This window comes from Gopherus flavomarginatus, chromosome 2 (assembly GCF_025201925.1).
Source record: "Gopherus flavomarginatus isolate rGopFla2 chromosome 2, rGopFla2.mat.asm, whole genome shotgun sequence".
Classification (NCBI taxonomy): domain Eukaryota; kingdom Metazoa; phylum Chordata; order Testudines; family Testudinidae; genus Gopherus; species Gopherus flavomarginatus.
In genome coordinates this window covers 184,123,759-184,147,178 of record NC_066618.1, presented here as the reverse complement: position 1 = coordinate 184,147,178, position 23,420 = coordinate 184,123,759, and the positions used below count along the sequence as shown (strand labels likewise).

The following is a 23,420-nucleotide window of genomic DNA, read 5'->3' as shown; positions in this document are numbered from 1 at the left end:
AGGACATTCAGCATCCTCCAGAATAAGACCTTTCATTAAATAATTTCCTGCTGATGCCATCCTTACAGAGCTGAAAGATGGAATCTATTTGCTGCAGTTAACATACTGAGTGATGGATGGAGGTGGAAAGATGTGTCCAAAGATGAGTTTGTATTTATTGTAAAAATAGAATAAAATGTGGGCTTTTCTGCTCACTTGTCTGGAATTCAATTTTTGCCTAGCTAGCTCTAAATCCTTGTGTCTGGCGCATATTCACTTTGACTACAGCTGGGTACATACTACAAAAAATGTTTCCTTGACTATTTATTCAAATTATTAAATGGTTTGCATCTACCATATTTCCAGCTCTTCTGTGCAAATTTTTGTAAATAAATTTACTGACAGGAACATTCATGGAAACAATGGCATTTAATTAAATATTGGAAAATATTCATAGGTAGCAATTTTTTAATTAATAAATGCTAGTAGTGTTCTAGATAAAAATGTCTCTATATCCAGGACATATATAGTTAGAAATTAGATGGACTCTTTCCTCCATGATGTCAAAGCACTTCACATAGAAATATTGGGAAGGGCAGAGGGACATATTTGAAACTAGATATTGCACATTCATGGTTACTTAAAAGATTAAATTCAGTATGTTAAATTACAATTAGAGCTGGTCAGATTTGTTTTACCAATCTATGTGAACCCACTGATAAATGGCCTTTACAATTTTTTGTTTGTTTTGCAAAATGTTATTGACTTGTTGAAATTTTCATTTTCCATGAAAAATGCCATGCCTTTTTGACGTTTTCAAAATTGTAATTAAAAATTATCAAAATGTTATTGGGTTTTTTGTTTACTGAAAACTTGGTGTTTGATGAACACAAAATTTTAATACTCACGTTGATAACATTTTTGCTATTTTTTTTAGACAAACTTTAGGAATTAAAAAACAAAAAATTCCCACCACCACCAAAGTCATCAATCCATTTAAAGACTTTTGAAATGAAAACAAGTCTGAAGTTTCTTGTGAAACTGCTTTTTTTTTTCATTTTTAACCAGTTCTAATAACAATATTTTAAAGATGAATATTAATTTGCAATACACGTGCTATTCTGATTTCTGTTCCAACAAGACTCCAGGAATCATTACTTGCAAAATGCTGTGTTATCTCCTAATGGCAGAGGAGCTTACTTGAGTTGTTTTGTTTATTTTCTAATATTTTCTCAATGTATTAACGTATTTAGCTTGAACCATGTAGTTTTAACTGTACAGAAAGTGACGTGTTTTTGATGTATGTAACTGAAAGAAACTTCAGTGCGGAAATAGCCCTAAATATATGATATTTTGTGTTGAAGTCTTAAGTTTTTGAGGGAAAACATATTTTGTCAGGCAAATTTTGAATAAGTTATTCTTTGGGAACATCTATGAATTAATTTTAATTGGGATATAGCTGATGCTGATTGAATGGGATAATTATCTACTAATTTTCATTAGGTAAGAATAAGAGCCTATTAACTGTTTGGCTGCACTTAGACTGCATTTCATCACTGACATTCTCTCCTTTTGCCACTTTTCCCCCTGGTGTAGAGTTCACAATAGCTGTACATAGCATAGAAGAAGTTTTCTTTGTGTTTTGATCCAAGAATTTCTAAAAAGAACTTAAAAATTAAAGATACAAATTATGAGTATTTTTCTATGGCCGCATGCAAGCTATGGGTTCAATTGGTTGCTGATTATATGTGCATATGGATTATGTAGAGTGGAATGACTGATTTATTGTCTTTTCACTTTAATTTCCATTTAAAATCAAATTCTGAAGAACAATATGTTAAGGATTAGAGAAATAGGGGAGGTTAATAGGAGAAGAAAGAGTGAGAATGTGTATGAGCATTAGAAAGGAGCATAACTGGTCATATGTGAGTAATGTTTTACATACATATGATTCCTGGATAAATATATTCTCACAGTAATAAGCCCCAATTCTATAATACACTCCATTTACAGTTTATAATGTAATAACTTAAATAGGACAAAATAATAATAATAAAATAATACCTGTAATAATTTAATTTGTGATCACTGTGTATTTAATGACAGAATATGGCCATCTCTTTTTGACTTGACCAAAATGCAGTTTTAAAAAATTACAAATACACTCTTTGATTGTATGATTTGAGATAAAATTTTAACATCGTGCAATCATTCTATGTGAATCTGGCAGCAACACCTCTAGTTAAAGTTGTGTAAAGTTTTCCATTATAAGATTCTGTTTTCAGTTGCTTATAACTTTGCCAAACTTTAACTGTTTGAACTAAAATGTTCACGCTAGGTGCCTGCTTCAGGTTGAATTTTTAAAGAAAGTTTCAGTTAAAATGGCTTAGTCATTTCCACGAATGAGGTAAAGGAAAAATACATTGGTTTGCCCAGGATTAAACCCAAACCCAAACCATACAACTGTAACATTGAGAAACTCTAGTGCCTCCATCCTTTGAAGGACAGACTTGAAATTTGGCAAGGGGTACCCTAGTGCTGGCCGTTTGTGACAATATGCCCAGATTGGCAACATTTAGAACCTCTGAAAATCTCAGTTCACTCATGCTCAATAGCAGCTTGTTAAAGGCTGGCAGCTAAATTCTCCGAGGATTCTGTCTGCACCTGGAATGCTCCATCCCTCAGCTCCTATTGCTGACCAGAATGTGTATGCACCATCCCTACAGAGAGATGGAGCATGCTCCAGCCCAGAGTGGCAAGGGCTGCCCCTGCTATTGCCAAGGACTGCTGTGGCCCCCAGTCACCGGAACTGAGAGTGGCAAGACTGTTTCTGTTGTGCTTTCACTGCTCTCCCTACTGGAACTCAGGCAAGGAAAAGGAGGAGCAGGAGCAAGCAGCCTCACACAAATATAGAGGAAAAGGTGGTGGTGGTGGTGGTGGTGGGGAAAGGGTTACAAAAGCTGTGGGGAAGAGATCTGACGAGCATGGGGTGGAAGACAGATAATAAGGACAGGAGCCTGGGTGAAGGGTGGAGATAGGAGCAGAGGGGAACAAGTGGAATAGAAGTGGAGAAGGAAAGGGACAGGTACCAGTGAGGTGCATAAAAGCAGACAGACAAAGGGACATGAGTCTAGGAAGGAGAATAGGGCAGAGATGCTGGTGGGGAGAGGGCAGAAGGTTCTATAACCACTATATATCAGCACAGTCCTGTCAGAACCTGGCATTGAACACAGAATTCCTGAGTCTCACAATACCTCTACTATCGTTACATAGCTGTGAAATCCACTGGTGCTTGTCCATGAAGAGGAAGACACCCTACTACCACTACCAGTTCCTTCCTTAATTCAAGTGATAGAGGTCTGTGTGGTGGGTCTAAAGGTCATCACCCTGCTGATGATCCATGTGGTGATAATTCTTCATGATGCAAGTTCTGGTTTTTTTGTTTGTTTTTTAAAAAGTTAGAAAATTACATATAAAATCTATGTTAAAGGAAAGTTAAGATTTCAAAATCAAGCACTCAGAAGCTAAGAAATGTCTGTGCAATCTTAATTTGGTCCTCTTGTGCATATGCATTATGATACACTCTTTTCCACAGAACACCTGCCTCATTCAGTGCATGGGATGTTTGTCTATTGGTATGGAAATCTAAGATAATAAGTCAGGCAAGTTACAGATTTCTGAATTTCAGTCTTCCTTTCTGTGGAGTCATAAGGTGTCTGTCCTTATACTGATGCAGGATGATTTATTATTAATATTATTTCTATCACAGTAATCAGGTGTGCATAGCACTTTAGAGATGAAGTAATTAAAAGCACAGTAAAACAGGTCTCTGGCCCTTGGAGCTTTCAATCTATTTGTTTGGTCCTACTAGGTGCTTAAGGTCCTGAATTACCACTGTTTGATGCAGAAGGCTACAATGGGACAAGGGAAGAGCTGCAGATCTACCTTTAAATGGTTTCCCTGTGCATCTTGCGTAAGTGGTGTGCAGATGAAATTCTAGCCCATTGACTGGAATAGCAGCTGCAATTGGCTGTGCAGCAGTGCCACACTTACATCCTGGGGTGAGGGTAGTGCACATCTGTGTACAGCATGAATGCTTGGGTTTTATGCAGGTGGAAAGTGCATTTCACCTTAAAAAATCTAACCTGGTGTGGCATACAGTGTCTATTAGTTTGACTATTGTCATAAATATAGAGGGAAGAGTAACAACCTTTATGTATGCAGTAGCATAAAATCCATCCTTGGCAGCTGTACTGAATCACCTTACCTGTAAGGGGTTAAGCAGTTCAAATAACCTAGTTGGCACCTGATCAGAAGGACCAATGAGGAAAGAAGATACTTTCAAATCTGGGGGAAGGGAGGATTTGTTTGTTGTTCTCTTTGTTTGTTCCCTCTCCAGATGGAGGAAGAAGCCAAGCAGATATAACATCTCCTGAAAATATATCTGGAATAATCCATCTAAAACAATGGAAATTGTAAGTAGGGCAAGGAAATGCATTAGGTTATCTTTCGTTTTTGCTTGTGAATTTTTCCTATGCTACAGAGGTAGTTTTATTCCTTTTTTGTAACTGTGAAGCTGAGCCCAGAGGGGAATCCTCTTGTGTTTTAAATCTTTTTATTACCCTGTAAAGTTACCTTCCATCCTATTTTCAAGGTGTGATTATTTTACTTTTTTCTTTATAATAAAGTTCTTCTTTTAAGAACCTAATTGATTTCAGTGTCCTGAAGACAAAGGGTCTGGTCTGCGCTCACATTGCTAAGGCAATTAGTTGGTATATTATTCTCAAGCCTCCCCAGGAAAGGGGGTGAAGTGACTTGGGGGGATATTTTGGGGAAATAGGGATTCCAAGTGACCCGTCCCTGAATTTTTATGTAAGTCACTTGGTGGTGGCAGCAATACCGTTCAAGAACAAGGAAAGGAATTTGTGCCTTGGGGAAGCTTTAACCTAAGTCGTAGAATATAAGTGTAGGTGGTCTTTCATGCGGGTCCCCACCTCTGTATCCCAGCGTTCAGAATGAGTGGGGAACCCTGATAACTATACATTTGATTAGCAGCTGAACAAAGTTTGTTACAGAAAACCTGGACCTTCTTTTCAAGTGAAAGTGCAGTACATGAAAATAAGGCTGAAACTGGATGGAGCTATTTGGACCATGGGTTCTCAACCTGCGGCTTGTGAGCCTCTTGCAGCCAAATCAGCACACATCTGGGTCAATGTGACATCATCAGGGCCGTACAGGAGGTATATATAGTGTGTGGATGTAGCCCACATAACACAAAGAGAGCAACATATGCGGCCCACAATGGTAAATAGGTTGAGAACCACTGATCTGGACCTTACATTTACCAACCTCACAATTTTTTATAATGCCTTAAAGTTATGCTATTAAAATATTATTCCTGAAGATATTTTTGCTTCTCCCCCCTTCACTTCCCCTTCTCCCTCCCTAGTAAATGGCTTTCTTTGGTATCCTCATTGGATTCCCAAAAATTAGAGATGGTGGGAAAATGGTGATTTTTTTCACAAAACATTTCAAAGTGTTCTTTTTTCACCCTAGATTTCAAAAAGGAACATCTCTTCAGTTATTTGTTTTATTTCCTCCCTCTTCCTGCCCCTTTTACTTTTTTCCTTCTTTCTGCCTCCCCCCATTTTCCATTTTGCCACTGACAAAAAGGGGAAAAAGGTATAAACTAAAATCACCCCCAATTTTTAATTTTAAGGTATCATAGAAAATACAGAAAATTAAGAAAAAAAGTTTTTTAATTAAAAAGTTTTTGCTTTTGGAAAAAAAAGTAATTTTTTTCAACTAAAACATCTGTTTGAAAAATGTTACCCAACTCCTGTGTCTGTTCTACTATCGCTATGCTATTGGGCCCACATTTTGTAACGGATGTTAATGAACCAGTACAAATATGTTGTTTGGAAGTTGTGCAGTGGAACACTTTGGAGTTTTCCTATATAATTTGTGCTACTCAGCTAGAGCCTTAAAAATAAGATTATGCACCAAAGTATTAATCGCATAGCATTTGGAGCACTGGAAGGAAGGAGGCACTTTTAGAGGGAAAGCCCTTGTCACGCCTAAGAAGTGAGTGGAGGGGGCTATTATTCATGAGTCCAAGGGACCAGAGAAAGCCATACACAGCAGCTGCACTTGATGCATCTGTACAAGAGGTGTAGCACAAATCTCAACCCTACCTTCCCTGCAATATCTGTTGTGCCAAGGGAGAGATCTCTCATCACCAAACATATTCTACCCTTTGGTTTTGACTGTGCTGCCAGCTGCTTTAATGGATCACTCTTAAGCTCAGAGGGAGAAAATCAACCCACTTACTGTTTCCTGGGCTTCATGTGTCGCTGTTTTGGGGGGAAAGGATTCCCTGTGCTTTCTTACCCTTCAACAGTTCATCTACAAGTGAACAGCCATAATTTGACCCCATATACACCTCTACCTCGATATAACGCTGTCCTTGGGAGCCAAAAAATCTTACCATGTTATAGGTGAAACCGTGTTATATGAAACTTGCTTTGATCCACTGGAGTGCTCAGTCCTGCCCTACCTCCCCGAGCACTGCTTTACCACATTGTGTCTGAATTCGTGTTATATTGGGTCACATTATATAGGGGTAGAGATGTATGTAACAATTATATTTCTGATTTTCTATCTCAAGTTTTTTTACCTTGAGCTCCTTGATTGTATAACATCAGTCTGTGAGCAGACTCAACATCCAAAAAATAGTCCATCTTGGAGGAATTTTTTGTTGCCAATACGCCTTTCTTTTCAAAGCGATGTGATCAGTCAAATTCCTGGGGGGAAAACCAACTAAATATCAAACATACAAATATAAATAAAAATCACAGATTTTTTCGGAGTAAAGAATTCTGTATGCAGTATTTAAAAAACATCCCAATCTGGCATATCAGAGTGCATCTAGGGAAAAGCATTTAAAAGTATCATGCATAGAATATTTTTAAACCACAGATTTTAGTTTCAAAGAATAATTTTTCATATCCTCAGCTGAAGAAAATATGAGGAAAATAGAAATACCAAACACAAACAAGATTCCTAGAATTATCAGTGATATCTCATCCACAGCCTCCATCCCGCCACAACATACACTTGTTTTACCCACCTGTTGCATCCTGTCTTAAGCTAAGATTGTAAGGACTTTGGGGCAGGGGCCGTCTTTTACTATATGTCTGTACAATGCCTAGCGCAACAAGATCCCAACCTGATTAGGGCCTCTAGGCACTACAGTAAAACAAATGATAATAATATTTATGTTAAAAACACAAACATTTCACCAGACAGGACAGAAATAGATTGCACTTCAGCAGGTATGCCATTCCACCAAAAAGCAAGAAAACCAACTCTTCCCCTGGCCCCCTTCTTTATATTGACTTAAAGTAGCAGCAGAACTTCACACCGTCAGCTTTTAACATGTTTGATAACAGGTATTGTCAGTGTAATGTCAAGCACTCTTAGCATTGATTCTTGGCTGACCCTTTCATTGCAGTATTCCCTTGAACCCATTTATGGTATGTAGTCTATGAGTTAACTTCTCCTCTGACATATGGTGTTTCTTGTGTGTCACACATTGACATACCAATTATCATGAACCTTTCCCTACCTTCCTGTTGCCTCCTGCATTTTCTTTCACTTCACACAGCAATTATATATATTGTATATTTAAAGTCCAGCAGTACAGAAAATATATACACTGGCATTTCTTTGCATCTTTCCCAGCATGTATGCATAGACATATAAGCAGCTATATATATAAATATCACCAATATCCTTCATTTAAAAAAAAAAGAGATCAATAGTCCTTCCTCTTTCAGAGCATTTCTTTTAGGGTGATGTGAAAGAATGATCCTCACTTCAAGCAATGTCTTGAATTCCAAAGTATAAACCTATTTGTTTGGAACAACATGTGAAATCATTTTCAATTTACAAACCTATACTAATGAGAAAACTTCTAAAATTCTTCAACATATCACTTCATTGGAGTATTCTGAACAACAAATGATACTTACTGCAAATCACAAGAGCTGCCTGCCAGTGGTGGAAGCTCCTGTAGTTTGAGGGAGGGCTTCCTTGATCTTACTAAAATGTCCCCAGCGTAAGCAAACAATTTAGATTGTTTGATTGGAACTCTGATGAATAATGCATGTCAACTGGACTTCCTTTATCTGATAAAAATGGCCAGGAGATGTTGTTACTTAGCAACAGATAACTACTATCAACTCCCCCACATCCTCAACACTGAAGGAATAAACCCCTGATAAAACTTTCCCAAGGAAAAAAAGCAAAAAAACCCCCCAATCCTATATCAAGTTCCTTTATTAATTTGGTTTTTGCTCTTATCTTGATCACTTTCCCTTTCAGAAGCTCAGAAAACCTGAATTGTGTTGTAATGGTTAGTTGAAGCATTTTGTTTTGGCTAATAATTTACTCTTGCTGACTTGGATCCCCTTTCACTATTTACCACAAGAGTAATGAGACTATGAAGTATTTTACAGTAAATGTAAGATGAATAATAATGTCATAATGAGACTGTTCAGAGATCACTCCTATTTTTATCTGGTGCTGTGTGTTGGGTAAGGCTGTTTTGCAGAGTTCAGAAAGGCACTAAATGCATTAAATGTTCCAAGGATGCCATAAAAGCCACAAGTTATCCAGAAGCCTCTCACACTGTGATATTCCTACTTTTTGTATTAACTCACTGTGAGATATATGCATATAATAGTTTCTAGGAATCATCACATTTCTATATAGTATGTAGCTTTGTGCAAAATACATGATGAAGCTTTTCTCAATAGATGTACATTGCTAAAGAGCAAAGGCACTATATAAAAGAATTAAAAATAAATATAAAAGCACAGGTTAGCAGATAGGTACTTACCAATATTACTGATCTCTTTCCATCCTACTGGCTTGAAATAAGACTAAGCAATGTAACCAGTTGGTGAGTCAGAGCGAACAGCTTCAAATTGTCACTTCAACCTCGAAATCAAGAGTACAGAGTAGAGAAAGGTGATGGATCTGCTGTTTTATATTATGATGAAATGAAATGTCTTAGTACAGATCTGAGTGGAACTGCTTTTTATATTATATTAGCCTGCTAATTTGAGGAAAATGAAAGGCTTTGTTTTACTGTCTTTTCTCTGTTCTCTTTGCTACCCCCTCAATTTAATTTGCATTTAAAATTATTCTTATGGCTTCACTGCTCTTCAAGGTGTGGAGTATTTTCTAATCGCGATGAATGTTCAGTATGGTTTTGTGCAATGCCACTTTTATTCTGAGCTAGAAAACATTGTGAGTAATTATAATTGCTAGTTATTTTCTAGAACAAAATAAAGTGGTTGTCTGATGCAGTTTCAGATTTTTCCTCCAAATAGCAGTGCACTGTAGCAAAACTGCTCAGTCAAAGCTTGCATAAATATATCAACTCAAATGGCACTATTTTATCTCCTAATAACTTCAATATTCAAATCCATGTACACTGGAAACTGAGTATTTTTTCCACTGAACGTCTTTTCAATAATGTTAGGCTATTTCTGTTTTTGAAATGGACTTATATATTTAGTAGAGATGTTGTAAAATACATTTTGATTGGTTCCAGTTCATATTGTTTAATCCCCTTGGGGAATCTTCACGAAGTCTGGGGCTCAAATCAGGGGCGGCTTCAGGCCCCAGCATGCCAAGCGCGTGCTTGGGGCGGCATGCCACTGGGGGTGCTCTGCTGGTCACCAGGAGGGCGGCAGGTAGGCCGCCTTTGGCGGCCTGCCTGCGGAGGGTCCGCTGGTCCCGCGGCTCCAGTGGACCTCCTGCAGGCGTGTCTGCGGAGGGTCCTCTGGTCCCGTGGCTTCAGTGGAGCCGCGGGACCAGCAGACCCTTCGCAGGCACGCCTGCGGGAGGTCCACCAGAGCCACAGGACCGGCAACCGGCAGAGCGCCCCCCGTGGCATGCCGCCGTGCTTGGGGTGGCGAAATGTCGAGAGCCACCCCTGGTTCAAATGAAGCCAGGGAACGAAAGGGAAACTTAGCCAATGCTGTTGAGTTTCACCTAGTTTTGTCCCCAGAATCTAAGTCAGGACACCACTCCTTCCAGCAAGTCTTGGGATCCTCCTGTTGCTTCTGATCTGTGAGAGGAGAAAGGGGTGACTGATGGACTCTACATTTTCACCTCTCCTCGTCCTGCATTTTAAGGTGGGAGGAAGGTCAGGAAACATGGTCAAGACTACTCTTCCTATATCCACAGAAATTCTGTTCAAGGAAACAGGTGTAACCTCTGAAATGCTACAAAATATCATTGATTTTCAGTACTTGGGATTCACAAAAGAATTAGACATTTATTTGGTAATGAGAAGCTGCATTGTTACACTGGATAGCATAACATTTTCGGGAGGGGAATAAAATGAACTTTACAATCCCATGAGGGACTAAGCTATCAGGAAAGGAACTCAATGCTAATGCACTAGTCAACAGAGATAATGATTCAAGTGACAATACTTCTTGTCACTCACTATGGATGCTACAGGGCATAAGCTACTTTCTAACTCCCATCAGTTAGAAGTTAACTTCCCCAAAGGGCAGGTTATGGCATAATTTTCCATTTCATGGTTTCTTACACATTCACTTTAAGTATCTGATACTGGCCAGAGTCAGAGACAAGATCTTGTACTAGTTGGATCACTAGCCAGGTCTGGTATAGCAATTCCTATATTCCTCATCTGCAGCACAACTCTGAATGTACATGAGCGAGAAGGAAAACGTGGCAAACTCTGCCCCATTCCTGCTTAAGAATAATATATTAACACCTCCTCATCAGATTTTAATATGTCTTCCTCCTCCTCCTCCTTCTCATGACTTTCACTAACTTGATAGTCCTTATCTATATTGAGTGACAAGAAGTATAGTTACTTGACTCATCATCACGTCTGTTGACCAGTGCATTGGCATCGAGCACCTTTCAAGTTGACTTTAAATTGCAATGCAAAAGTTGTGACAACTGGAAAAAGAACTGTCCAATTTGGAGTTGGGCAGCAGCAAGGAAGATAATAGTACCTATCTATAGCTAATACATCTATCTATCTAGATTGTTATATGGCACCTATCATTCTAGGAGAATCCTCACCTGCCCTGTTAGGCAGCTTTAGGACCCTGAGCTATAGCATGGGCCAAGATCTGACCCTCAGTTTAGTGAGATATACCTCTCTGCACTAAGAGGGGGGAAAATTATCTCTAGCTCAGGCTTGCAGGCCTAGAAAAATGTTTAACTGTAAAATGACTGGTTCTAGTTTGTGTGTGAACCCAAAACTCAGTGATTTTGTGTGGTCTGGAAACTCATAACAAAAGATCTGCACAGCTGTTGTGCTAATGAGGGAAATACTCTGAAGTTGTTTGTTGTCACGGATGGTAGTTTCAGAGGGCACCCCAGTGATAAAATGACAGAGCCAGAAGAGTGCAGGAAGGCAGTAGGTAAACTTATCCCCACAGCTCTATCAATGCAACCAGCAAAATACTTATTATGGAAGTACTGGACCTTTTCTGAACACAGATTTCTAATCATGATAGTCAATGCAACGGTTTTGTAATGTGCACAAATGTATCCCCAGGACTAGAGGAAACCAGCAAACTCACTTCATTTGTGACAGACTTTTTTTAAACCTGTGTTAGAGAGATACTTGATAAAAATGTGTATACTTGGAAAAATCTGAGTCCAGGCTTCTAAATGTTAAGTTTAAATAACATCACATTTGATTTTTTTTCCAAAGGCAAGAAAATGAGAATAATTGAACACTTGGCATTTACATGACGAGAGTAGCCTTTTGGTTTTCTAGCACTCAGATACATGTAGGCAACAGAGCTTACCCCCTCTCCCCACTCTGAACTCTTTATTGTGAGCATAACTGCGACTGTAATGACTCACAGGCTGAAAAAAAATCTGCTGCTGACAAACACTAATATTAACCCAAAAGAAAGTGGGAGAGAGAATGTAATGTGTGACTGAAGAAAGTGTAGGCAAGGTGATTATTACAGAGAGTTGTTTCCTGAGGGATACATTCAGAATAAAGGAAAAATATAAAAGTTTAAAGCCACTAAGCTGTGAAGAATAGTTTTTTATTATAATTATTAACCTGTTTTTGATCCCCTAACACAGGGGTGGCCAACCTGTAGCTCCGGAGCCACATGCGGCTCTTCAGAAGTTAATATGCGACTCCTTGTGTAGGCACCGACTCCGGAGCTGGAGCTACAGGCGCCAACTTTCCAATGTGCCAGGGAGTGCTCACTGCTCAACCCCTGGCTCTGTCACAGGCCCTGCCCCCTCCCCGAGCCTGCCGTGCCCTCGCTTCTCCCCCTTCTCCCTGCCTCTCCTGAGCCTCCTGTACACCACGAAACAGCTGATCAGGAGGTGTGGGGGTGGGTGGGGGAGGTGCTGATTGGTGGGGCTGCTGGTGGATTGGAGGTGCTGGGAGCAGGGGTGGGGGGAACTGATGCGGGGCTTTTGATGTACTACTATGGCTCTTTGGCAATGTACATTGTTAAATTCTGGCTCCTTCTCAGACTTAGGTTGGCCATCCCTGCCCTAACACAAGAGAGACATTACAATAAATAAAGGATGCAATAAAATACATAGAACTGTTCAAACAACAGTGTCTCACAGCATTTTACAATTATATAAAATATTGCTAACAATGTTTTCAAAAGTGCCCATGAATTTTGGATGATTCCAGTCGGGGTGCTCTGCTCAAGGCAACTGTGAGTTTCAAGACGGTTAGCTAAAATTGGAGGCCTCCAAAATTTGTAGATACTTCTGAAACCTTAACCATAAAGTCAATGGCCTGTAAACATTCAACTATAAAAATGTCTTGGGTGACATTTTGGCCCCACTGAAGTCAATGGGAGTTTTGCCATTCAGTTCAATCGGGTCAGGACTTCATCCCTGTAGTTTAGTCCTGATGATGTCTCAAAAGATCTTAAAATACTTGAGATAGAGACTGTAGGGCAATGAATGGGATTATATGACAGGGTTGCATGTGACAGCAGGGACAGGTCTCAGTAACCCAAGAGGTCCTATGGCAGTGTCTGAGAGCCGTCCAGGCTACAGTGATATGTGGCAGTGTAGTGTACTTTTATTTTCGTGAACTGAGGCTGAAGAGATGTGTATCTGATAAACTCATTAGTGTGGAGAGATTCTGGGGAAGTTCACATGGTGTGCACTATGCTGATAAACCAAATCCTGCAGTCCTTATGCCGGCAGAAGTTATTTTGAATTCAAAGGTCTCTTCATCTTCATAATCATAGAGTCAGATCATTCTCTCCCAGGAAGAAACATGCAGGAGAGGGTCTGAGGAGACAGACAACTCCACAAGTTTCAGCTAACTGACCCCCACAAATGAATATTGGGGTTTTGTGGTGGTGGAGGACGCAGATTGATTAGGCAGTGATTAAACCTGACCAGCGTGAAACAGCAGGGTCCATGAGAAGGGCAGCACTCCCTTGAGCAACACTTAGCAACCTTAGAGGGCTACATACAGCAGCTGAATCCTTGCTCTGTGCTGGGGTTTCTCAAACTTCATTGCACCATGACTGCCTTCTGACAGCAAAAATTACTAGATAATCCCAGGAAGAGGGATTGAAGCCCAAACCCTGCTGCTCAGACTGAGGGTGAGGGTCAAAGCCCGGAGGGGGGCCAAAGCCGAAGAGAAGGTTACTAACCTTTCAGTAACTGAGGTTCTTCGAGATGTGTGTCCCTGTGGGTGCTCCACTCCGAGTGATGGTGCGTCCCGGCGCTGTTGATCGGAGATCTTCGGTAGCGGTGCCTGGTTACGACGCACGTGCTCAACTGCTGTCTCATTAGAGTCTGCTTGAGCACGTGTGTCCTGAATCTCCCTCAGTTCCTTCTTTACTATGGAGAATTCAGAATGGTACTCCAAAGTAGAGGGGAGGAGGGCGGGGAGTGGAGCACCCACAGGGGGACACATCTTGAAGAACCTCAGTTACTGCAAAGTGAGTAACCTTCTCTTTTTCTTTGAGCGCTGTCCCTGTGAGTGCTTCACTCCAGGTAAATGTGAAGCAGTACCCACTATGGTTGGTGGAACTTTGGAATTGCGGCAGTGATGACTGTAGACACTACTGTGTGGCCTACTATGGTGTCTGCCTCGATATCCTGCGTGATAGCACAATGTTTGGTAAATAGGTGTTCAGATGTCCATGTAGTCGCCTTACAGATATCAGGAATAGGTATGTTATGGAAGAAGGCAACAGATATTGACATAGCTTGAGTAGAATGAGTTCTGATGCCTTTGGCTGGTTGGGCATTCTGAATGCGGTAACAGGATCTAATGTAGTCAAAGATCCACTTGGAAGGGCGTTGCTTAGAGATAGCCGCACCCTTCGATCTCTCAGTAGTGGAGACAAATAGCCACTGGGATTTACAAAGTGGTTTAGTTCTGTCTAGATAAAAGGTGATTTCTTGTCTGATGTTGAGGGTATGTAGAGCCGCTTCGTGTGGAGTCTTATGAGGTTTGGGATAGAATGCAAGTAAGTATATTGGTGGGTTAAGGTGGAAGGTGGACACCACTTTAGGGAGAAATTTAGGGTGGGGTCGCAGGGTAACTTTATCTGGGGTCTGCCAGAGGGTATTAGCTGGTTCTAGGAGTGCTTCATTTGTGGGGAGCATGATCTTTGAGGGCGCAGAGGGTTGGAGGATTTTGAGGAGTCTGTGTTGTGTCTCCTGGACCTCTTCTAAAGGGATGCCCTGGCTGAGTGCCACCCTCTTGAAAAGTTCTTGGGGTTGTTTAAAGTCGTCCATATTCTGTGGAGGCGGAGGCACGAGGGCTCCATCTGTAGCTGATGGAGTTAGGAGTCTGTTAATCAGGATATGGTCCATACCCCACCTCTTCGGGGGGTGAGGTTCAGGCACTCTAGAAGTAGATGGAGATGGAGATAGAGGCACAGAAGAAGCTTGTGGTCTGGTGGAAGAAGCATGAGGACAAGTGACAGCAGGAGCTGGCCAAGGGTACCACTGAGGCTAAGGCATGGGATAAGAGAAGTTAGGTCTGCCAACGAGGGAGCAAAGTAAGGAAACTGAAGCTGGTGGTTGTGAGATGTGACCTGAAGTGCAAAAGGTTCCGGTGGAGGAGGAGAGGCAGGTGGGGTGAACTCCACCTGCTGCTGCATATCAGGCTCACTGTCAGAGAAGGTAGCCAGGTCAGGTGGGGAGAGCGGCTGGTCAAAGAGTGAGCACTGTGTGTCAAGGAGCAGAGAGTCAGGCTGAGGGGCCACTGAGATGTCCTGACTTAAGAATTGCTGCTGCTGCTCCCTGCGCTGTGATCCTGCTGAGTGTGATCTGTGCTCAGAAGTGTGCACTGACTTCTGTTTTGCTTTCTGTGGTGCCGCAGGCCATTGGTAGGTGCCATGAGGGAGGGTCGGTGCTGCTGCTGGAGTGGCATGCAGGCTCAGTGCCAATGTTCTTGTCGGCACCAGGTCTATTTTTGGTGCTGAGAGGACCAGTGCCGAGGAGACCTTGCCGGGAAGTCGGGTCCCAGCCTCTGCGCTCTGCAGGAGCCATGGTTGAGGTGCTGGGACGGTCGGAGGCACCTGCCTTCTGTGCTGTCAGCACTGAGGGTAAGGATCTCGCAGGAGACCCTTTATCCTTTTGAAAGTCTCTGGATGGAGACAGTTGGGCTTCCTGCCTCTTTGCATGAGAAGGTGAAGCCGCGCTCCCGAACGGTTCAGACCTGGCTGGGGAGCCTGAGGGAAAAGGTTTGCTTTTGCCCATCTCCATAGACGCCTGTAGGGATTTCTCCATCAGGATCATTTTCAGCCACAGGTCCCTATCACAACGAGCCCTGGTTTTGAGGCTGGTACAATGGACACACTTAGCAGGGATGTGTGTCTCGCCAAGGCACTTCACACAGCGTGAGTGTCTGTTGGACCGTGGTATAGAGTCTTGAGAGGAAGCACATTTCTGAAATCCTGAAGACCCTAGCATTATTGCACTAGGAATGCCAGGGGAGAATGTCTCAACGGGAGACAAACTTGAGGAAAAAGAAGGGTTTTTTTAATTTTTTTTTAAACTAGGTAACTATTCTAAAGGAAGGGAAATAATTGGGATGTTACTAACTAACTATTTCTATGTCTTTGTACTTGTTTTCTTGAGAGACCAGGGAAGAAGTTCAGCACTGCCCAGAGTCCCGTCTTTAACTGAGGACAGTTGAGAAGGAACTGAGGGGGGTGCGGGAGGTGCATGCAGACCCTAATGAGACTGCGAGACAGCAGCTGAGTGCGTGCATCCCGACCAGGCACTGCTACCCAAGATCTCCGATCAATGGTGTCGGGACGCACTGTCACCTGGAGTGGAGCACCCACAGGGACAGCACTTGAAGAAGAATCTTGAGTGCTTCAGCCCAGGTCAGGGGGACTGTAACCTGAGTCCCGCTGCCCAGGGCTGAAGGTAAAGCCTGACCCATGCTGCCCAGGGTGAAGCCCTTGGGCTTCGGCTTCAGCTTCAGCCCTGGGCAGCGAGGCTTTGACTTTGGCTTCAGCCCCAGACCCCAGTAAATATAACACTAGCCCTGGGGTCCTGATCCGCAGTTTGAGAACTGCTGCTCTATGCCCTTCTGCAAGCCTCTTGGAGCTCATTCTGTAGCAGAGACACTTCAGACGTTTCCTAGGGAACGTGGGGAGCTGGAGACAATCTATGAAGCCACAGATCCCCACTTCCATGCCTTACTGAGAGAGAGTCACTGGATCTCAGTCTCATCTGCAGACTCTTCCTGTCTGTAGATGAGACTGAGACATCATTTTATGAAATAATACAATACACTGGTGCCTTTAATTTGACATTAGTAAATATACCAAGGGAATTATTAATGATCACAATCTTCATCTTCACACCGGAGGGAAAACAATGAAGTACAGTAGAAATATGGCATCAGAAGGGACCAAATGACATATATGACAAGCTACAATGTGAGCAGATCATGCACAGATCTGGTTTTAGCAAGTGGCCTTTAGTACACAGGATAAGCAATTTTGAAATGACTGAGCGTCTGGACATAAGTACTATAACATACTTACGTTTGATAATCTATAAATTGCAATCTGGTTAGAAAAAAATAAAGAGATTCTTACAGTCTGGCTTTCAGCAATGCAGCAGCATGTAAGGGATTGTGGGCCTCAAACTGGGCAGTGCTCAGACTGCAGCCATCACCCAGCAGCCCACTTCAAGCAATGGAGAAGGGGGCTAGTGGAGCTCTACCCCCACCAATGTCTCTGCCTACAAAGCTCCTGACTATGGGAGATGTCCAGCAATTGGCTTGGACGCAGTACTTAAGCCAGAACAAGGCAAAGGAAGCTGTCCAAGCAACTAGGTGAATCCTTGACTGGCTGGCACTGTGGACCCTGCCTACTTGCCTGACTCATGGTTCCTGCTTCTCAGCCTGCTCCTTGCCCTCCTTATCCAAGATCCCTTTCTGGCCCCAGTTCCTGCTTCCCTGCCTTGCTCCAGATCCCTACTTCTTTGCCCTACCCCTGGCTACTGACTCTGGCTCCTACACTTGGCTTAATCCCAGACTCTGACTCTGGTTTGCCCCTTGGCTTGCCCCCTGACTCTGATTTAAGCTTTGACCCTTGGCCTGATGCCTGACTCTGTCTCCAGTGTGGATTCCCAACTCTAACCATTAGGCATGACCACTTATGCCCTAGTCCTTACAGCAATCTTGGATCACTACCTATTCCTCTGAGTGTGCCCAGCTGAGGCTGGACTCTGCAGAGTTCCCTGTACCCCCAGGGTCATATGTGCTGCATGATCAGGTGTGCTGCCTCCAGGCAGACAACAGACCACTGCAGGCACAGAACACACAGCTGATCGCTGAGAATCAGATGTTGTGGGAGAAAGCCCATCAACTCCAAGAAGACAGCGTTGTGTACCTGTCCCATTCAGCCATGCTGTCATCTGAGCTGGGACCTGCTATTCCTCTGCCCAGGGACTTTGATGCGAACTGCTCCTAATTCCCAGGCTTCATGAACCAGTGCCATCTCTTGTTATTGCTTTAAACTCAGACATACTCTTCCATTCAGGGCAAGGTAGGCCTGTTAGTCTGCTTGCTGACTGGGGAGGAGTTGGAATAGGCCTTCTGCCCTGTTGGGATGCCTTCCAAAAGGAGATATCAACCATCTTCAACAACCGTGCTCCACTGATGCTGCCTTGCAGAAACAACAGAAACTCCAACTCCTCCAACTTTTTTTGCTGCTCCCTTCTGCTGTCTTGTTTTGGACATGGAACTGAATGAGGCGGCCCAGTTATTTCAGTTTTGATGGAGTTTGTGAGATGAGGTCAAGGATGAACTGGCCCAAGATGAGACCAAAGGTTATGGACACCTTCATAGATCTTGTTATCTGGATCGACATATGATATATGTGAGCAATGGAATGAAAGAAGAGGGACATCACAACTGTGCCCCTGCTATTTCATTCCACTCCACCAACTGAGCTGATGAAAGTTAGACCTGGCCTGCTGGCAACTCACCTTTCATGAGTTAGAGTGCCAGTGATAACTTAATCTGTGTTTCTATTGTGGTGAGCTAGGCCATGTTATCTCCAGGTTCCCCAAAAGGAACCCATCTTGAAGGAACCTGGAAAACAAGTCAGACCAGCTTGGTGAAGGGGGATAACCTGGGTGTTCTGACAGTGTTCCCCTGAACCCCAAACTGACGTCCTGACTGGAACACACGTCAGTTCCTGTCAACCAGCACTCACAAGTGCCAGTTGAGTTATGAATCCCAGCCAGCCTCAACCTCTCCCTCCACAGCAGGCCCTCAATTGACTCAGGTACAGCAGACAACTTTATTGGTGCCCAGGCCCTGTAGATTCTCCTGCAGCTCAAGCCCATTCCAGACCTGGTAGAGATGATCAAAGAGTCTCTCTCTGATGGAAACTAGTAGTGCCATCCACTGACAACTTGCCACCCCCACACCCCTAACAGGGACTATGATTACCCAGTTGAGCTACAAGCTGGGGCAAACATTCTTTCAGGCCACGTCCAAACACAAACTAGCCACTCCACACATGTACCTTCAGGAGAACTTAGCTAAAGTGTTTATTCACAAATCCATCTTACCTACTGGGATGCCAGTCCTCTTTGTTAAAAAAAAAAAAAAAAGATGGCAGCCTGTCATAACATTTCTTCCCAGATCTGGACCTTAGCATCCAAAATATGGGTGTTAGCATGAAAACCTCCAAGCTTAGTTACCAGCTTGGACCTGGTAATTGCTGCCACCAGCCAGGAATTATACAGTGCCTAGCTCACTGTGGTCTCCCCAAAACCTTCCCTGGGGGACCCCAAGACTCAGATTCCTTGAGTCTCACAACAAAGGGGAATAAACCATTTCCCTTCCCCCTCCTCCCCTCCAGGTGTTCCCTCCCTGGGTTCCTGGAGAGATATACAGAAGCAAGCTCCGTGAATCTAAACAAAGGGATTAGATTCCCTGTTTCAAGTCCTGGAAACACAAGTACCGAGAGAGCTAATCTCTCTTCCCCCTCACCCAGAGGGTATGCAAAGTCAGGCTTAGTAAATCTAACACAAAGAGATTTTCCCCCTGACTTCTTCCTCCCACCAATTCCCTGGTGAGCTGCAGACTCAATTCCCTGGAGTCCCCACTAAAGAAAAACTCCAACAGGTCTTAAAAAGAAAGCTTTATATAAAAAGAATGAAAAAGGACATAAAATATAGTCTCTGTATTAAGGTGACAATATACAGGGTCAATTGCTTAAAGGAAAAAAATGAATAAACAACCTTATCCAAAAAGAATACAATTTAACACATTCCTGCAACTACACACATGTAAATACAAAAAAAAAAAACAATATAAACCTATTGTCTTACTATCCTTGTACTTACAACTTGGAAACAGAAGATTAGAAAGCCTGGAAATAGAAAAATCACTCTCAGAGCCAAGAGGGCACAGACACAAGACAAAGAACAAAGAACTCACACCCAAAACTTCCCTCCACCCAGATTTGAAAAAGTCTTGTTTCCTGATTGGTCCTCTGGTCAGGTGTTTGGTTCCCTGTGTTAACCCTTTACAGATAAAAGAACATTAACCCATAGCTATCTGTTTATGACACGCCCCCCCAAATTGCAGACAGTGGGGAACCTCACTGGCGGTGATTTCCTTCTAGAACTTTAAAATAAACAGATTAATACAACATATGCACCTTTACATATACCACTAAGTATATAACTAACAGACTTTTACATTTTAAGAACACTTTTTAACTACTGGATTCTGGGAAACTCTCACGGGAGAGAGCATTAGCTACTTTGTTAGAAGCTCCTGAAATGTGCTGAATTTCAAAATCAAAATCTTGGAGAGCTAAACTCCAATGAAGAAGTTTCTTGTTGTTCCCCTTGGCAGTATGAAGCCACTTTAGCGCAGCATAGTCAGTTTGTAGCTGGAACCGCCGTCCCCAAACATATGGGCGTAGCTTTTCCAGGGCGTACACAATGGCATAGCATTCCTTTTCACTGACTGACCAGTGACTTTCCCTCTCAGACAGTTTCTTGCTGAGAAACACGACAGGATGGAAGTTGTGATCCATTGCTTCCTGCATGAGAACTGCTCCTATACCACGCTCAGATGCATCCGTGGTTACAAGGAATGGCTTGTCAAAGTCCGGGGCCCTTAGCACCGGGTCAGACATGAGCATCGCCTTAAGTTGGGTAAAGGCCTTCTGACACTCATTAGTCCACTTAATTGAAGTTGGCTGGGTCTTTTTGGTCAGGTCGGTCAGTGGGGCAGCAATTTGGCTGTAGTGTGGTACAAATTGCCTGTAATACCCGGCCAAGCCTAAGAAGGATTGAACCTGTTTCTTTGACTTTGGGACAGGCCACTTTTGGATAGCATCCACCTTAGCCCGTAGGGGGTTTATGGTTCCTCGACCCACCTGGTGTCCCAGGTAAGTCACTCTGTTTTGGCCTATTTGACACTTTTTGGCCTTAACAGTTAGTCCGGCCTGCCTGATGCTCTCAAAGACCTTTTCCAGGTGTAGTAGGTGTTTGGGCCAGGAGTCTGAAAAAATGGCCACATCATCGAGGTAGGCAACTGCATATTCTCCCAATCCTGCTAGGAGACTATCTACAAGTCTTTGGAAGGTGGCAGGTGCATTTCGCAGCCCGAAAGGAAGCACATTAAATTCATACGCCCCCGCATGGGTGATGAAGGCTGACCTTTCTTTGGCGGGTTCATCTAGCGGTACTTGCCAGTACCCCTTGGTTAAGTCTATTGTAGAGATGAACTGCGCACGTCCCAACTTCTCCAATAGCTCATCGGTGCGCGGCATTGGATAGTTGTTGGGACGAGTTACCGCATTTAGCTTACGGTAGTCCATGCAAAAGCATATTTCCCCATCTGGTTTGGGTACCAGAACCACTGGAGATGCCCATGCACTGGTAGAGGAGCGGATTATATCCATCTGTAGCATGTTTTGGATCTCCCGTTCTATAGCAGCTTGGGCGTGAGGAGACACCCGGTAGGGTGGGGTTCTAATTGGGTGAGCATTTCCTATGTCAATGGAGTGGTATGCCCGTTCAGTCCGTCCTGGGGTGGCTGAGAACAATGGGGCGAAGCTAGTGTACAGCTCCTTGATTTGTTGCCGCTGCAGACATTCCAGGGTTGTGGAGATGTTCACCTCTTCCACGCCACCATCTTTTTTCCCGTCATAGTAGACACCTTCAGGCCACTCAGCATCATCTCCCTGGACTGTAAACTGACAAACCTGTAAGTCTCTGGAATAGAAAGGCTTGAGAGAATTAACATGGTACACTCTGGGTTTTAGAGAGGAATTGGGAAATGCTATGAGGTAGTTAACAGCTCCTAGGCGCTCTTGGACCATGAATGGCCCTTCCCATGATGCTTCCATCTTATGGGCCTGTTGCGCCTTCAAGACCATAACCTGGTCTCCTACCTTGAAGGAACGTTCTCTGGTATGTTTGTCATACCAGGCCTTTTGCTCTTCCTGAGCATCCTTTAGGTTCTCTTTAGCAAGGGCTAAAGAGTGTCGGAGGGTGCTTTGTAGGTTGCTTACAAAGTCCAGAATGTTAGTTCCTGGGGAAGGCATAAACCCCTCCCATTGCTGCTTCACCAACTGTAATGGCCCCTTAACCTCGTGGCCATACACAAGTTCAAGTGGTGAAAACCCTAAACTGGGATGTGGTACAGCCCTGTAGGCAAACAATAACTGCTGCAACACTAGGTCCCAATTATTGGAGTGTTCGTTGACGAATTTACGTATCATGGCCCCCAAAGTTCCATTAAACCTTTCCACCAGGCCATTGGTTTGATGGTGGGACGGGGCGGCAACCAAGTGGTTCACCCCATGAATTTCCCACAGTTTTTGCATGGTCCCTGCCAGGAAATTAGATCCTGAATCTGTAAAGATGTCGGAGGGCCAACCTACCCTGGCAAAAATGTCTGTTAGGGCCTGACACACAGCGTTAGCCCTGGTGTTGCCTAGAGCTACTGCTTCCGGCCATCGGGTAGCAAAGTCCACGAAAGTCAGTACGTACTGCTTTCCTCTGGGCGTCTTTTTTGGGAAAGGACCCAGAATATCCGCAGCTACTCGGTGAAATGGGACCTCAATTATGGGGAGTGGCTGGAGAGGGGCCTTGACCTGGTCTTGGGGCTTTCCCACCCTTTGGCACACCTCACAAGACCGGACATATTTGGCAACGTCCTTGCCCATCCCCTCCCAGTGGAAGGACTTCCCCAATCTGTCTTTGGTTCTGTTCACCCCAGCATGGCCACTGGGATGATCATGGGCTAAGCTTAAGAGCTTCCCCCCGGTACTTAGTTGGAACCACCAACTGTTTTTTGCGGCTGCCATTCTTCCCAGTGTCCACCAGAAAGAATCTCCTTGTATAAAAGTCCTTGGTTTATAACAAACCGGGATCGGTGAGAAGAGCTGAGAGGCAGTGGGGTGCTCCGTGCCGCCGCCCAAGCTTTCTGAAGGCTGTCATCTGCTTCCTGCTCAGTCTGGAACTGTTCCCTTGAGGCTGGGGTCACCAGTTCTTCCTTAGACTGGAGACTTGGGCTTGGTCCCTCTGGAAGCGATGTAGCTGATGAGGCTGTTTCCGTAGCTGGTGAACCACTCTCCGCTAGTGCACCAGGGGTTATTTCAGGCTCTGGCTGAGCCCCTTGGGTATGGTTGTCTGCTGCTTCTGCCAGTTCTGGCTCGCTGGCGCCCTCTGGCGTTGAGTTTGAAGATGGGGTTGCAATTGCTGGTGCTGGTTGCTGTTCCAGTTCCGGGCCTGGGACTGGAGGTGCTGTAGCTGTTTCAGTGGTTGGCATGGAATCTGTGTCCACTACCTCTGTCTGGGTCTCTGGTAACACAGACGGGGCAGCTGTGGATGGCTCAGGAACAGGAATGGGTCTG

The 23,420-nt window shown here is 43.6% G+C and overlaps 1 protein-coding gene across 6 annotated transcripts in view; it reads right to left on the bottom strand.

The window, feature by feature from the left end:
- PHACTR1 (phosphatase and actin regulator 1) overlaps positions 1 to 9,211 on the bottom strand; it is a 460,275-nt gene extending 451,064 nt beyond the window's left edge. For 3 of the 6 annotated variants that reach the window (XR_007772753.1, XM_050941593.1, XM_050941595.1), the window contains exons 1-2: positions 8,882 to 9,211; positions 6,656 to 6,782 (exon numbers count right to left, since the gene is read on the bottom strand). Coding sequence is in view for 5 of the 6 variants with exons in the window: in XM_050941593.1 (XP_050797550.1) it covers positions 6,656 to 6,719 (64 nt within the window). In the remaining variant the exon portion in view is untranslated. Of the gene's footprint in view, positions 1 to 6,655; positions 6,783 to 8,012; positions 8,094 to 8,881 lie in introns of those variants that run through there. The other 3 variants (XM_050941597.1, XM_050941599.1, XM_050941594.1) reach the window with 2 other exon arrangements.
- Between the last annotated feature and the right edge of the window lie 14,209 nt (positions 9,212 to 23,420).